This window comes from Gallinula chloropus, assembly GCF_964237585.1.
Source record: "Gallinula chloropus genome assembly, chromosome: 3".
Lineage (NCBI taxonomy): Eukaryota > Metazoa > Chordata > Aves > Gruiformes > Rallidae > Gallinula > Gallinula chloropus.
In genome coordinates this window covers 96955301-96968416 of record NC_140087.1, presented here as the reverse complement: position 1 = coordinate 96968416, position 13116 = coordinate 96955301, and the positions used below count along the sequence as shown (strand labels likewise).

General features: G+C 38.7%; 1 protein-coding gene across 2 annotated transcripts in view; it reads right to left on the bottom strand.

The window, feature by feature from the left end:
- The window catches only part of BMP5 (bone morphogenetic protein 5), a gene marked incomplete at both ends in the record, with an annotated part of 51973 nt that overhangs the window by 13748 nt on the left and 25109 nt on the right, over positions 1-13116 (bottom strand). For both annotated transcript variants that reach the window (XM_084261822.1, XM_084261823.1), the window contains one exon: positions 9214-9362. In XM_084261822.1, the coding sequence (XP_084117948.1) occupies positions 9214-9362 (149 nt within the window). The remainder of the gene's footprint in view (positions 1-9213; positions 9363-13116) is intronic.

The following is a 13116-nucleotide window of genomic DNA, read 5'->3' as shown; positions in this document are numbered from 1 at the left end:
TAGCACTTTAAATTGGTTTAAGATGTTTCCAGTGACAGAGAGCCCAGCAAAGGCAGGAGAAGAACTGAGAAAGTTAGCAGTTATGGAGCAGAGTAATTGGCAACATATTCTGAACAATTTTGTTAATTACTTTTTTGACTGCAAGGGAAAACTATATTTGTTGAAGCTTCTGATTTAATTTAAAATGGCTTTTTAGCCTTGTGGTTCTTTAATTCTTCAAGTATTTGAATTACTATTAAATAATTCAGTAACATTGATTTCTATATGTCCCAATATTCTCTTGCAAGTCAGATATGAAAAACTGTACAGACTATTCTCTATTCATTGCAACATGGATAAACTAGCCTCTTACCACAAAGTTCCAAGTTTCCCCTTATTTCTAGAGGGAATATTTTTACTATTTTTCTTTATTTTTTGTTCCAATGACTCTCAGAATTTTAATTTTATCTGTAAAAGATTAATACCTTACTGCTGGACATTTTAAGAATACTATTAGATTTATATACTGAGGGCTGTAAAGATGTGTGGAGGTTTTCTGAATTGAAATCTAGGTTCTCTGAATTTACAATGGTGGACATTGTGTGCGAAGCAAAATACCCTTCAAACCAATGTGAACTCCCTTTAAAATAACTTTTAATATTATTAAGTTTCCTCTGGGCTTCCTTTAGACTTCAGCAATGAGATGGCTATTAAGATTCCACAAGTTAAAGCTTACTTGGTTATTCAAGGTATAGAGATACACTACAAAAAATTAATCCTGTAACCCACAGCCTTTTTTTAACACACAGCTTATGTGACTTTATTCCTTTATTTGTTGGATCTTTTAAGCAGCCAACAGAGTTTTTAGGACCCATTTGTTCAATTCATGAATGGTATATGCACTGAATCTTCTTCTAGCGCAGTCAACTGGAAAACTTTTATTGACTTCTGTAGGTTCATCATTAAGCTTTTCTCTCTCAGTTTATCATATACCCTAGCTTAACTGCAACTTTCAGAAGATGAAACAATCAAAATATACACTGCCCTTGAGACACTATATTTCTTCTGAGGAGGTTCGCTGAGCTGTTTGGTTTGTAAATTCAAACCACATATGCTGTCTCCATTTTAGGTTGCTTCTGTGCAAAGGGAAGTTTGTATTTACAGAACTTCTATTGTTCTTTATTTAAAAGAAATAATTAAAAAGGGTGCATGTGGGAGATTGTCTTCAGTCTAAAAACACAAAGCCTTGCCCTTCTAGGACAGGAGGCATTTCAAAGTATCCTGTCTCTGAAACGCACCAAGCCTTCTGCCACAGCAGCAGCTCCATTTGTGTGCTATGGTCTTGTTAGGTAGTCCTCACCTTTGTCCATAGTTTGGATTTCAGAATAGAGCAAGAAAAATCTTACCCCAACTTGAAGTGGCCTTCGTAGCAAGAAGCATTCATGGGCTTCAATTTTAGTAAGCAGTTTTAGTCTATCATCTCCTGTAAGCATTAAAAATATACTTGGCTCCGATGACAACTGAAAATCCAGGTCTCTCCAGCACGCAGTTGCTCCTTACTGTGGTATTAGAGCAATATTTTCTAAAATCAGCTGAGTGAATCAGGCTGACCTGCCCAACTACACCTTCCCTCTGAGCTTCACTCACATGAAACTGGTAAAACTGAAACAGCAAGGTGTGTCTCCCTACTTCTTTTGAGCATCTCAGCAAGAACTGAACATGGTTAAACATTCTGAAAAATGGATTTAGTTTTATATTTCTGTTGTGTCTTTAATTCTGAGGATTTCAAAGACTTTTATTCAGACTTAAAAGAAGAAACTGCAAAAAACTAGCAATCAGCCAGTGCCTGCTGAACGTTATCACTGTAATTGCCCCTACACCTAAAAAAACCAAATAAGCATAACAGATGGACTTAGTCTATACAGCATGTACTTCTCAATTCCATTATGATAATTTATTATCTCTTTTCCTTATTGACAGGTATATTTGGAGACTAAGACTTATTTAAAGCATTATGTTCCAAATCTGCTGAACTGCTTAGTCCTTATTCATATGATTTTGAGTCTTTGGCAAGATGTATTTGTTTGACTTGGCATTTAAGCTTATTTTTGGCTTTTATTCTATGTGATAGTAAAGTCCCCTTAGCAGTTTGTGTAAAAGGTTGTGTGGAAGTGCCAGTTTGACTGAACTGAATTAATATTATTTGCCTTTTCACGGTCTGTCCCTTTATAATAAAGGAGTTGCTGCTGCAAAAATAGCTGTGAAGTTCAGCTTATAGAAAGGTGCTACCTCGACAATCCTGATGATGTTGTCTTTGTTTTACACACAGAACAGGAGTAGCAGTCAGGATCATAACTGCAGAGCTCTTTCTTTGTTATGTCACTGCATTCATTCTTCTGCTGTGACATGCAGTCTTATCATACAGTTCTTCTCGTGAATTGATCAAGTTCCATCTTAAAAGTTCATTTCCCCGCCCCCACCCCCTCCCCCAGCTGCTCCAAATGGAAATGCAAGAGCCCTTTAAGCATTCAATAACAGTCTGTCTCACAGTCCTGACCTGGAGACATTGCCTCGTTTTTCATGACATTCAGAAAGTTGACTTCTGAGATCGCCAGTATGGATGCCAATGACAGTAAGATTTGTGACTTGGCTGTCTCTCCTCATGCAGTATATATTTTATGTAAGGCATTGAGCAGACACTAATTTTGCAAGAGCTTTCAGCCATTATGCATCTTGGCCAGATTTGCACTGGCAACACAGGACAATGAGTGATTCCAAGATCCATTATTTTGTCCTGAGTCATCGAAGTGCAGCAATCCACTCATTTTGTTATGAAAAACAAGCACTTATTTACTTTCAAAAGTGTTCAACGAGCCACAAAACACATTTTACAGATTAACCACTACTGGTAGGCCATAGCAGTTATTTTGTAAACATTTTATATATTTGTTGATAAAATGAAATCTTTGTGATGCAGAAAATTAGTTTCTGGTTAGCGAAAAAAATATTTCCGATGCCACACCTATGATTTCCTCTTCATGGGGAATGATATGTGAAATGAGGATTGGGAAAGGCCTTTTGGAGAAAAACTCTGAGTATACAAGCTCAAATAACATTTAATATTTGAGCAAAAAAAATTTCAGGCTCTGAGTCTGAAAACTCACAAAGTAGTTTTCAAAATTAGATAAAAAATGTCTGTGGTTTCTTATGTCTGAACAGTCCTCTTGAGAGCAATGGGACTTCACAGAAATAAAATAATTAAGGTAGAGTTTGGCTACCAAAGCTTAAATAAAGCTTTGGTGGTTATTAAAAAAAAATAAAGAAAGAAGAAAAAATCAAACTATACAAATGTGATGGTCCATATAAAAGATTTCCTCAACACGCCGAAGTATTTTGTACAGTTTCTATTGTATCATTTACATAAACTGTTATGCAAACTTTTCCTTTAGTGGACACATTTATCTGCATCAACATAAAATATGCTTTTGAAACAAGATTTGTGTGTTTTGTTAACTATTCTGCTCCTTGAAGGCTTTAGGGAATTCTGAAAAATGGGTGATCTTGGATGGTCTCTTCTGCATTTCCTAGGCTTCACAGCTTTAGCCAAAAAATAAAGATTCAGCTTCTGTTTTTACAGTTGTACATTTTGTAGGGTTTATTCAGTTCAGCTGAAGGAACTTTGCTTATCTTTTTGTGTTGAACAAAGCACTTGGGAACGTGCTAGTATTAGTTGGGAACGTGGTACACTATATAATGTGGCTGTACCATAAAATCATAGAATCATCGAATATCCTGAATTTCAAGGGACCCATAAGGATCATCAAGTCCAACTCCTGGCTCCACACAGGGCCAGCCAGGTCAGAGCATGGGACTGAGTGCATCATCCAGATACTTCTTGAACTCAATCTAAGCTCGGTGCTGTGACCATTTCCCCAGGGATCCTGTTCCAGTGCCCGACCACCTTCTTCATGTATGTTTACACAAAAAAATCTGATGTAATCATACACAAATACAATTGCTAAGTACTTTATTTATCCTTTCAATTTAATGTATTTAAACTGTGAATGGTTTGTGGGAGTCCTAGGGCAATTTTCTGCACCGTTAAAAATGTGTTCAGGAAGACAGTAAAATGAGGAGAGATTAGATTAAAAAAGGATAAAAGTCTTCAGAATGAAACAAAACACAAATGCCATTATCTCTAAAATAGTGGGGCTGAGAAGCGGATATATCTTTCATCTGTCTGGGGAGTAGAGTGGAAGGGGAGTTGCACAGCTTTACAGCCAGGACCAGTATGCAACAATATGTAGTGGTAGCAGAAAAAGGGGCAGGAGCCCATCTCACCTCTCTGACCCTCCTACTTAAACTAAGTGTGCTCTTACTAACAAAGGGTGTGTTCACATCTCTTGCCACAAGCAGACACAAGGAAATGCTGACTGTATTTCTGACCCAGCTGGAAACAGGGGTTACACCTATCTGAGTAAACTAAAGAGTACTCAGGAGTGATCCCAGGCACTGGAGCTGGATCATCCTCTCTGCTCAGGGTAGGAGAGGGCTCCTGATGCGCTTAACTCCTATGCGGTCTCCACCATGGAGTCCCCAGCACCCCAAGGCAATGCTGCAGGGACCTCTCCCAGGTGGCAGCTGCCATGGGGTCACCCTGGTTTGGAGATTGAGAGAGTCATCCCTCTGATTTGTTTCACACCACAGTATTCGTGAGCACATTTAATTTACTAGTGTAACTTTGGCCAAAGTCAGCCCTGAACCAGAACTCATGTAGCTGTACTTAGGCAGTGCTTGAGCCCAAGCTAATAAAACCTGCTGAGGGGCAGGATATATTAGCTCGGGTTCAGTGCTGTGTTAACATGGCTATATGGCTTCCAGATGGCTCAGAATTTAGGCTGGCCTATTGCCTGCCAAACTCCATATACATATCAATATAAATATATATATATTTATCCTAAATTCCCCCAATGTAGGGACACTAATGAACATGAACTCACTCCTGATACTTTGCTTGCAAACACCAGATCCAACAGACTTAAATGTAACAACCCAGCAGCATCCTCCAGAGTACCTGATGGCTACGTAGTCATGTAAATTAGGTGCTCAGGTTGACTGGGGAAACCTTGGGGTGAGATTGGTAACATGGAGTGTTGTAAAGGCAAGGCAAAGGCTAATGTAAAGTATTCAGCTGACCACCTGAAAAAGCCAGAGTGTTGCCACAAGTTACTATGGGTTGAAAGCATGGTAGCTGCCTTCTGCAACGCAGAGAATGGGGCCATGCTGCCTATCCTAAGGCTTTGTAGGATAAAGGGACCTTGGAAGGCCAAGGCTGAAGGGAGGAGAAGTTATAAAAAAGCTTGTCTTGTAATGTCTCCCCCATCATGACTGGAGAAAGACCTCACCAATCTTTCCTGCAGCCTGTAGGATTAGGATCCAAACCCCCTTCCACGACACATGTCAGAGTGTACCCAAATACATGCTGGAGAGAGAACTGGCCTTCTGCAGGCTTCATGTGGATCAAGGAACCTATTTATTTCAAGTTTCCCTTTGCTCTGAGGAAAAAAATCCCAACAAAGTAAGAGCCAGAGTTGGGGAGCTGAGGATTCCTGCTGCCTGCCCACCTCAAACAGCAAGAAACCCCAAAGAAATATTCCATAGCACTATGTGGTAACAGAAAACACTTTATTTCAAAGTTACCACCAGTTTCTTCCCCTCTGATGTGCAGGCGGGTGGAAAATAACTGAGAGCTGCAGCAATCTAAGAAAAGAGACAGGTCTACATGGCCGTAGGGGTTACCAAGGATATTGTATTGAGCACTGTGGATTTGGAACCTGTTTTATTCTGTGAGTCATTAATAATCATCATTACATGTTATGTCCCTCTCCCATTTACTGTAGACAACTCTAGGTTCTCTTCAGCAATGATATAAGTAGCAAAAGGAACCTTCTTGCAGCTATTTATACTCCTCCAGGAAAAGTGATGTTTAAACTGTTGCTAACTTCCAATTATAAAAATGTTAAATGCCAATACAAAGGTGCTGATTCACTGGAACATGTTTTAAGTCTTAGGAGACATATGGTATATATACAGGAAAAGCGTCACATGGAGCTTTTTGAATTGTTTCTGCATCTGCATTGATTTTATGCTGCAATTCATCTAACACCCGCATTTCCATCAGTGTGAAAATGATCACCTCTCATTTTAAACACCATGGAGAGTTTTGGTGTCAAAAGGAGGGAATCAGCCAAAAGGGGATGCTGCAGAATGTTGAGGAGACGTTAAAAAAGAGAATAAAAAAAAAAACCCTGATCCTTAATTTACCACAGCCCCAGGGAAACAGTGCATTATATGTTGACAGCTTCCATATGTGTCATGCAAACCTTTATTCTTACTGTTCAAAATAAAACGTCCCATTAAGAGAAAAGGTCTACATTTCATGTTAAAATGAGGCGTATGATACCAAATACTGTCTTAAAGAAAAAAGAAAACACATTCCAATGTCATGTGGCTTTTTGTACTTTTTCAGCATTTTCAAAGGGGTGGAAATATGAATTACAACAACCAGACATTCTTCCAAAGTTGTTTTTATCACACTGTTATATTAAATAGTTACAATTTTTTTTATTCCTCGTGTAGACATTATTATTATTTATGCACCATCTTCAGGGATCACCAAAGAACTATATCTACACGAGTAATTCCCTAAAAAGTCACTGAAAGATAGCTGTAAGTTTACTGCTAAGGGTAATAATTATAATATACTAGCACCCTGGAGTCTCAGTAATTATCAGCACCCCATTTTAAAGGTGCTGTAGGAATAAATCTAAAAATTAGTATGCATTTACAGACTTGATTACCCAGGGCCCCAGCATAGCACCTGAATACCTCAAACAGGGATCCTTTGACTTAACCGAATCCCATATAGTTTAATGGCCGGTTGCAATAGAAAGGTTAATGGATCTGGTCTTATCATAAATGTCTCTCCAATTATGGGGTCAGGACTCCTCTACCGCCCACAGACTCAAGGGACAGCTGGAGGTATGAAGAAATGTGCTTCAGACCTGCAAGGCCTCAAGCTCACTTGAGCCAAGGAAAGGTTTTTCAGCTGATTTGAACCAGTCTCTGAGTTTTTATAGAAAACTGGTTGAAGGGAAGGTGGGTGGGGTTCTCTGGGTTACGGAGTCCACTACATACTGAGTCATGTATAAAAATTCATGTTCCATCTGTACACAAACATGTCATTCAACTGCTGGTGTTTCTAATAGCTTCCAGAAGTAACAGCAACCCAATGAAAATAATCAAAGCCTTAAGAGCAAAATTGTAAGGGCATGAAAGTATGATTTTCCTTATGCTAAACTCAAGTGGTATAGTGCAGCTCTTCCCTATAGTTTTGAAAACTTTAGCCCCTTGAAGGGCACTCTTTGTGAATGATTAAACTGAAAAGGGAACAGAAAGTGAAGGAAGAGGGGAATCCCCTCCTCACTCAAGCAGCTGTGTTGAGAAATTCAAATGAGCGAGGTGCAGAAGGTAAAACTGCCTGTGGCTTTGGAATTTAAAATAGAAAATTATCTATCACCTCTCTGATCTTGGGAGTTGGACAGGGGAAATATTTACATAAACTGTTCCTTTACAATTTCTGCAGTGTATTAACCTGAAGTTTTCCTTTTACCCATACAAGCTTTCCTGTTGTTTACTGAACGAATATAATTTTGAGGCTAGAACCAACAAGTTGATGGTTCCAGGGTTTCTTAATGAATGGCTTTCATGGATATTTAATTTTCAAGAATTTCTGTATTTGAATCTCCTGGAAAAAAAGTCAAGGATGGAGTTTATTCTGGAGCAGGAAAGCTGGCCAGAAGCCAATCCACCTAATTTGGATGTCTAACGGAGGTGTCACCTCTCCAGAATTTTAAGGGCTTAAAAATGGTCTCACAAAACCAGGCTGCCTAACAGAGCCTCTCTCCACACAGCCCGAGCTCATATGCTGTGCCTCTGAGGGCTGGTTGAACCCAGAGACAATGTGGTCTACTTTGTATTGCTGCCTCCTTTTTCCATGGCCTGTGCTCTGACTGTATAGGCAGCATTAGGTGAAACGGTCGTCCGTTCTGGTTCAAGCCTGCCAAGCTCCCTTTTCAAGCATCGTGCCTAATGGCGGACACTTTTTGCATAACTCTCCAGCAGCCAGAGCACTTGCAGGAGAAGTATGAGAGGCTTTGTTCACAGCCCAGCTGAGCCTGAGGGAGAATTCAGATCAAAAACAATGAGAAAATGTAGCCAGAACAAAGAACGAAGAAAAAAAATATTAATCCTTACACCAGGGTTTCTTCTGCTACTCATTAACATTATGTCAGCTAAGGTTTAGATTAACTGGCATCATAGATCCCTTGACCTCTGACATAAAAAGCTTTTTGACAAGAAAGAGCTAAATCTGAAAGTTTGCTTGCAAAGTAGTATGGATTAAGTGAACCATCACAGAAAAAACAGTATATAAGTCTCTTTTTATTAGTTTCTAAAGAAGTCTAAGTAAAGAACATTGCTTCTAAGAATATTACTTTGCATTGTGGTGCATTTTCACTTTTTAATGAAGAGCATAACTGTGAATAATGTAGTAGCCTAGTAAATTTGTACCAAACCCCCCTCAGCTCTGGCTTCAGTTTTGATAGTGTTCTTTCTAATTTTCACCTAATTAAGATTTTTGAGATTTGAAATTTTAACCCCATTTAGAGGTTAAAAAAAAAACTTTGAATTTTTTTCTTCAAATTATAGTCAGTTCCCATATTACCCTATTGTTAACCTATCTACAACATCAGTACCAGAAGCTATGAGATTTGTCCTGAACTGTCCTGGAGCTTTTTTTATACCTTTCTCCACGCTTCAGCTCAGAAAGGTCTTTAGAAACTTTCTAAAACAAAATTTCCACAAGTCTGCTTGTATGTAATCATGACTGTACTCATCAGTGGAAGAATATTAAGTTGGAATTTCATTTGGTATTTAAGAGCTTTTATCCCAAACATCATTTAATTTAACTTGAGTCAGTCAGCTTTATAATTGCCATATTCTACAGAATTAAGAATAATAGAAAGCTTGCAGACATTAGCTACGACAGGATAAGACTTGTGTTCTTTGCTTAGAAACTCTCAGTGAATTATCAGCCAGTCAAATTAAAAAACACCATCCAGAAAATGTTCCCAACAAGAGATGACAGGAGCATTTACGGCATTATGATCTTACCGTCCCCAGTTTCAGCACAGAGTTGCAAGCCCAGATTGTTCTGTGGATTAATCACCCAGTGGTTGCTGGTCACAGTAATGTCAAACACAAGCCAGCCCACATCAGAAGCCTGAGCCTTTCTGGTGTCTAACAGGAACAAGTCCGCATCCCTAAGTTAAAGAAAATAGAGAGATAAGGCATTCAAATATTATTATATTTCGTCCTTAATTTCCTTGCTGACAAAAACTTCCTGGAGTCCAACTGAATAATCCTTGGACATATCTTCATCACAACACGGTACGGCATAATCTGTAGCTAACATGTTGGGTATAATGCAGGTATTTCCCCTGAGAGGCCTTTCTGAAATGAGTCTCAGCATGTGAAAACTACAGCTCTGGAAAATCTGAAAAAATCCGGCTTCCTGATATAAATACACAAAATATATAACTGAGGCTGTGTATAAAGGCTTCATCTTTCAGCACTAGAATGTCTCAGGAAGATTAACTTTTATAAACCATTCAGTGTAAAAGACAAAAAATGTCAAAATCACGTTCCAATTTCAACTAAGATTCAAAGGCTAAAGAAGTCTGTTATTAGTAACATATGACAGCAGCTATATCGTATGACAAAACATGAATAGATGACAGTTCAGACAGTTTCATATTAGTACAGACGTTTAGAAAATAAGTCTCCATATCAAAGTGGAAATTATATATCTATTCAATAATGTAATTATTTCATTTTAACCCTCAGTTCCCTGGTATATTCTCAAATTTGTTCCCATGAAATCTTCCAGTAATTCATAAAGGCTGTTCAAGGGAGTTAGTAAAATCATGTTTTTAAATGTTTAGCATGGATCATTTATTTGTTCTGTTTTCACATATCTCCCAACACAATTGGTTCCAGAACCACATCTGTATTACAAATAATTTACTACAATGACCACACTAAACCCAAGATACTTAACTCTCATCAGGTTCGTTTTACATGCTCCTACAAAGCAACATGCATTATTAAAAACTGTTTCCACCATTTAGCCTTTTAAACCTAAACCTATAGTTACAGAAACCTATATCTTTCCTACCACAAATTAAATTAATTAAAACAATAATATACAGGAAAAAATATTTTATTCTAAATTTTGACTCTCTGAGTCAACTAAAGACGGACTTGGAATCATGTTGTTACTTTACAGACATCATGAACATACGCTTAAATAGAAAGAATAGGCTTTGTGTATGAAAAGTGGATTTAAAATTATGATGAGCCTGTCACTGTATTCTTATGTTGCTTAAATTGCAATGACATCGTAGGAAGTTACCATCTTATCTAGACTAAACACTGTCAATTCACCTAGAAGGTCTGATCCTGATAAAAACATCTCGTGTATCTCTTGAAACTGTGGTGTTCAACACACAGAAAAATAAGACCAAATGAGCTATGACAGGCATATGTTTACTTACATGTGAGAAATATCTGCAGAATTGGGTTAAAGAGCTTAGAAATGATAAAGGAGGCATTTTAAAAAATAAAAAAGAAAAAAATTGAAAGTACTTTCTTTCAAGTGACCTGTTTTTTCTTCCCCTAAAGTGTAATCTTTTGCTGGTCTCTTATCACTTCTAATCTAGGAGAACTGTGCTAATGACCACACAAGGAGAAAACATACCTTCTCTCTCTGGAGCTAACAGGAAAACAGCCTTGCAATTCAAAAGAGCCTGACCTGCTACACCAGCACTGAACAAATTAACAACGTACCACAGGCTCATAAATAGTACTCTCTGGAGTCTTAAATGCCAACTTTTTTCTCTAATAAGCAGTTTTATCAGAATGTTAAAGCCAAAGGTTTTAATTCTGAAAGTGACAGTCTTTGAGCTGTTTGTTTATTTATAACTATTTCTTGCATCGCTTGGTAAATGTCTGCCTTCCTACGAGTATAGCGATCTGGCTAAGGTAGTAGACTGAAAGACGCAGATTGTTGCCCATTAACTCAGCAAATGAACCAATAATTAGTTGTGGGTACCTAGAGAATACTAGAACTGATTCTCAAGAACACGTAGTAGAATACAGAAAACGTCTGTGAGCCAGTGCTAATGATTTAGCTCACATAACAGCAATTTGCTACAGAAATTCAAATATTTGTCAGGGAAGAAAAAACACGCAACTTTTTTCACAACTTTTATAAACATAGGATGAAAACCTGACCCCTGAGAAGGCAGTGAGAGCTCTGGGATCAGGATTCCTCCATTAGCTGGTGTCATTCACTAAAACCTCTGATCACATTTTACTGCATTTTATGACATTTTAAATTTTAAAATTCTCCTTTATTCTGTGAAAAGAAAAAAAAACAACCCAAATCATACTTAAAATGAAAAACAGCTGCAAATTTTGGCTCTAATTTTAAAAAATATTTCTCTTTAAAAAATAGCCCACAACACATAATAAAAAAGTAAGGCATTATGTCGTAAATAGCCTGAAATTCAACAGTGAACACATTCAGGCAGAATACAGCTGATTGGCTTTACCTTTATGGAGGCTGTTTAAGTTTAGTGATCTCAGTCTGGTCCCAAATGGCCAGTTGTCTACAGCAGAAATGCTACCATCGTCAAGAATTTCAGCAGAGAGGCTGCAGGCAGAATGTCTAAGAAGCTCCAGATCTCCTGGGTCACTTAAGGAAGCAAAGGTGGAATAAAACATCTATATGTGCCCTGAAACCCAGCGATGTTTTTCGACTAGATCAAGTCACAATTACTATGTAATAGGCCATCCCCATAATGCTGCTTCACCTCTCGCCTCATTCCAGAAAGCTGCTTTAGTATCTTAATGCCACTTGAGGATTCCCTAATGTGGGAAGTATCCTTGGGGTTTAGTTAAATTAGTGGCTAGCTGCCACCAGATCATGAACAAGGATTTGGCCTGTTGGACTACATTACTTTCGTCATGAGAAAAGATCTGGGTAGGAGTACATTGGCAGGGCTGCGTAGGAAAGTTTGCCTTGCCACAGACTGTGCTTTACACGCTTACTTAGAACAAAGAGAAAACTTCAAACCCAAAGACTGTCATTCCAGCAAATGCCAAGCAAATTCAACACACACACTTGAGTGGGCACGCTACCACAGAGACAGAAAAATGTCCAAGACTACAACGTAACCTTTAGCTGCAACTCAGAAATCATAAACCCTGACCACTCCATGCCTAACAGCATAGCAGGAGTACACTTGGGATTGCAGGGCCCTGTCAGATATCCACATTTCCTGTTCAAAGCAAAGAAGGGCAGAGGAATGGGTCAAATACATCAGTTTTGCTGTGGTATGGCACTAGAATGCAGTATGGAACATTATAGAACCACAGATTTGGGTTGGAAGGGACCTCAAAGATCATCCTGTTCCAAGCCCCCAGTCATAGGCAGGGACACCCTCCACTAGCCCAGGTTGCCCAAAGCCCCATCCAGCCTGGCCTTGAACACTACCAGGGAGGGGGTAGTCACAACCTCTTTGGGCAACCTCTGACAGTGCTTCATCACCCTCATAGTTCTCACCCTCACAGTCTGCAGATGCACGTTCCAAAAATTTTACACCTAAAACCTAATGTACATATGTAAAACAAACCTGAAGTGACCAAGTCAGGAATAACACTAATGAAGTTGGGGCCCAGAAATAAAGCTGTGGCTTTATTAGGGACGATGAAGGGCGATGATGGAGTAGGGGGACAGACACAGATGGGAAATACTCCTGACCTCTTCTGCCTGGAAGTATCAAGAACTATGTGGGAAAAGTTCCGTGTTTCTAATTTGAACATTAGAGAGCTTGAGTTCTCCCATCCTGTCTTACTCAGGCGTTTGCCTCTATACTCTGCATGTGCAAAATCAACAAAATCAACAGCAGGAAGATAACAGTCTACATCTGAAGTTTCTGCAGTTATAGTGGT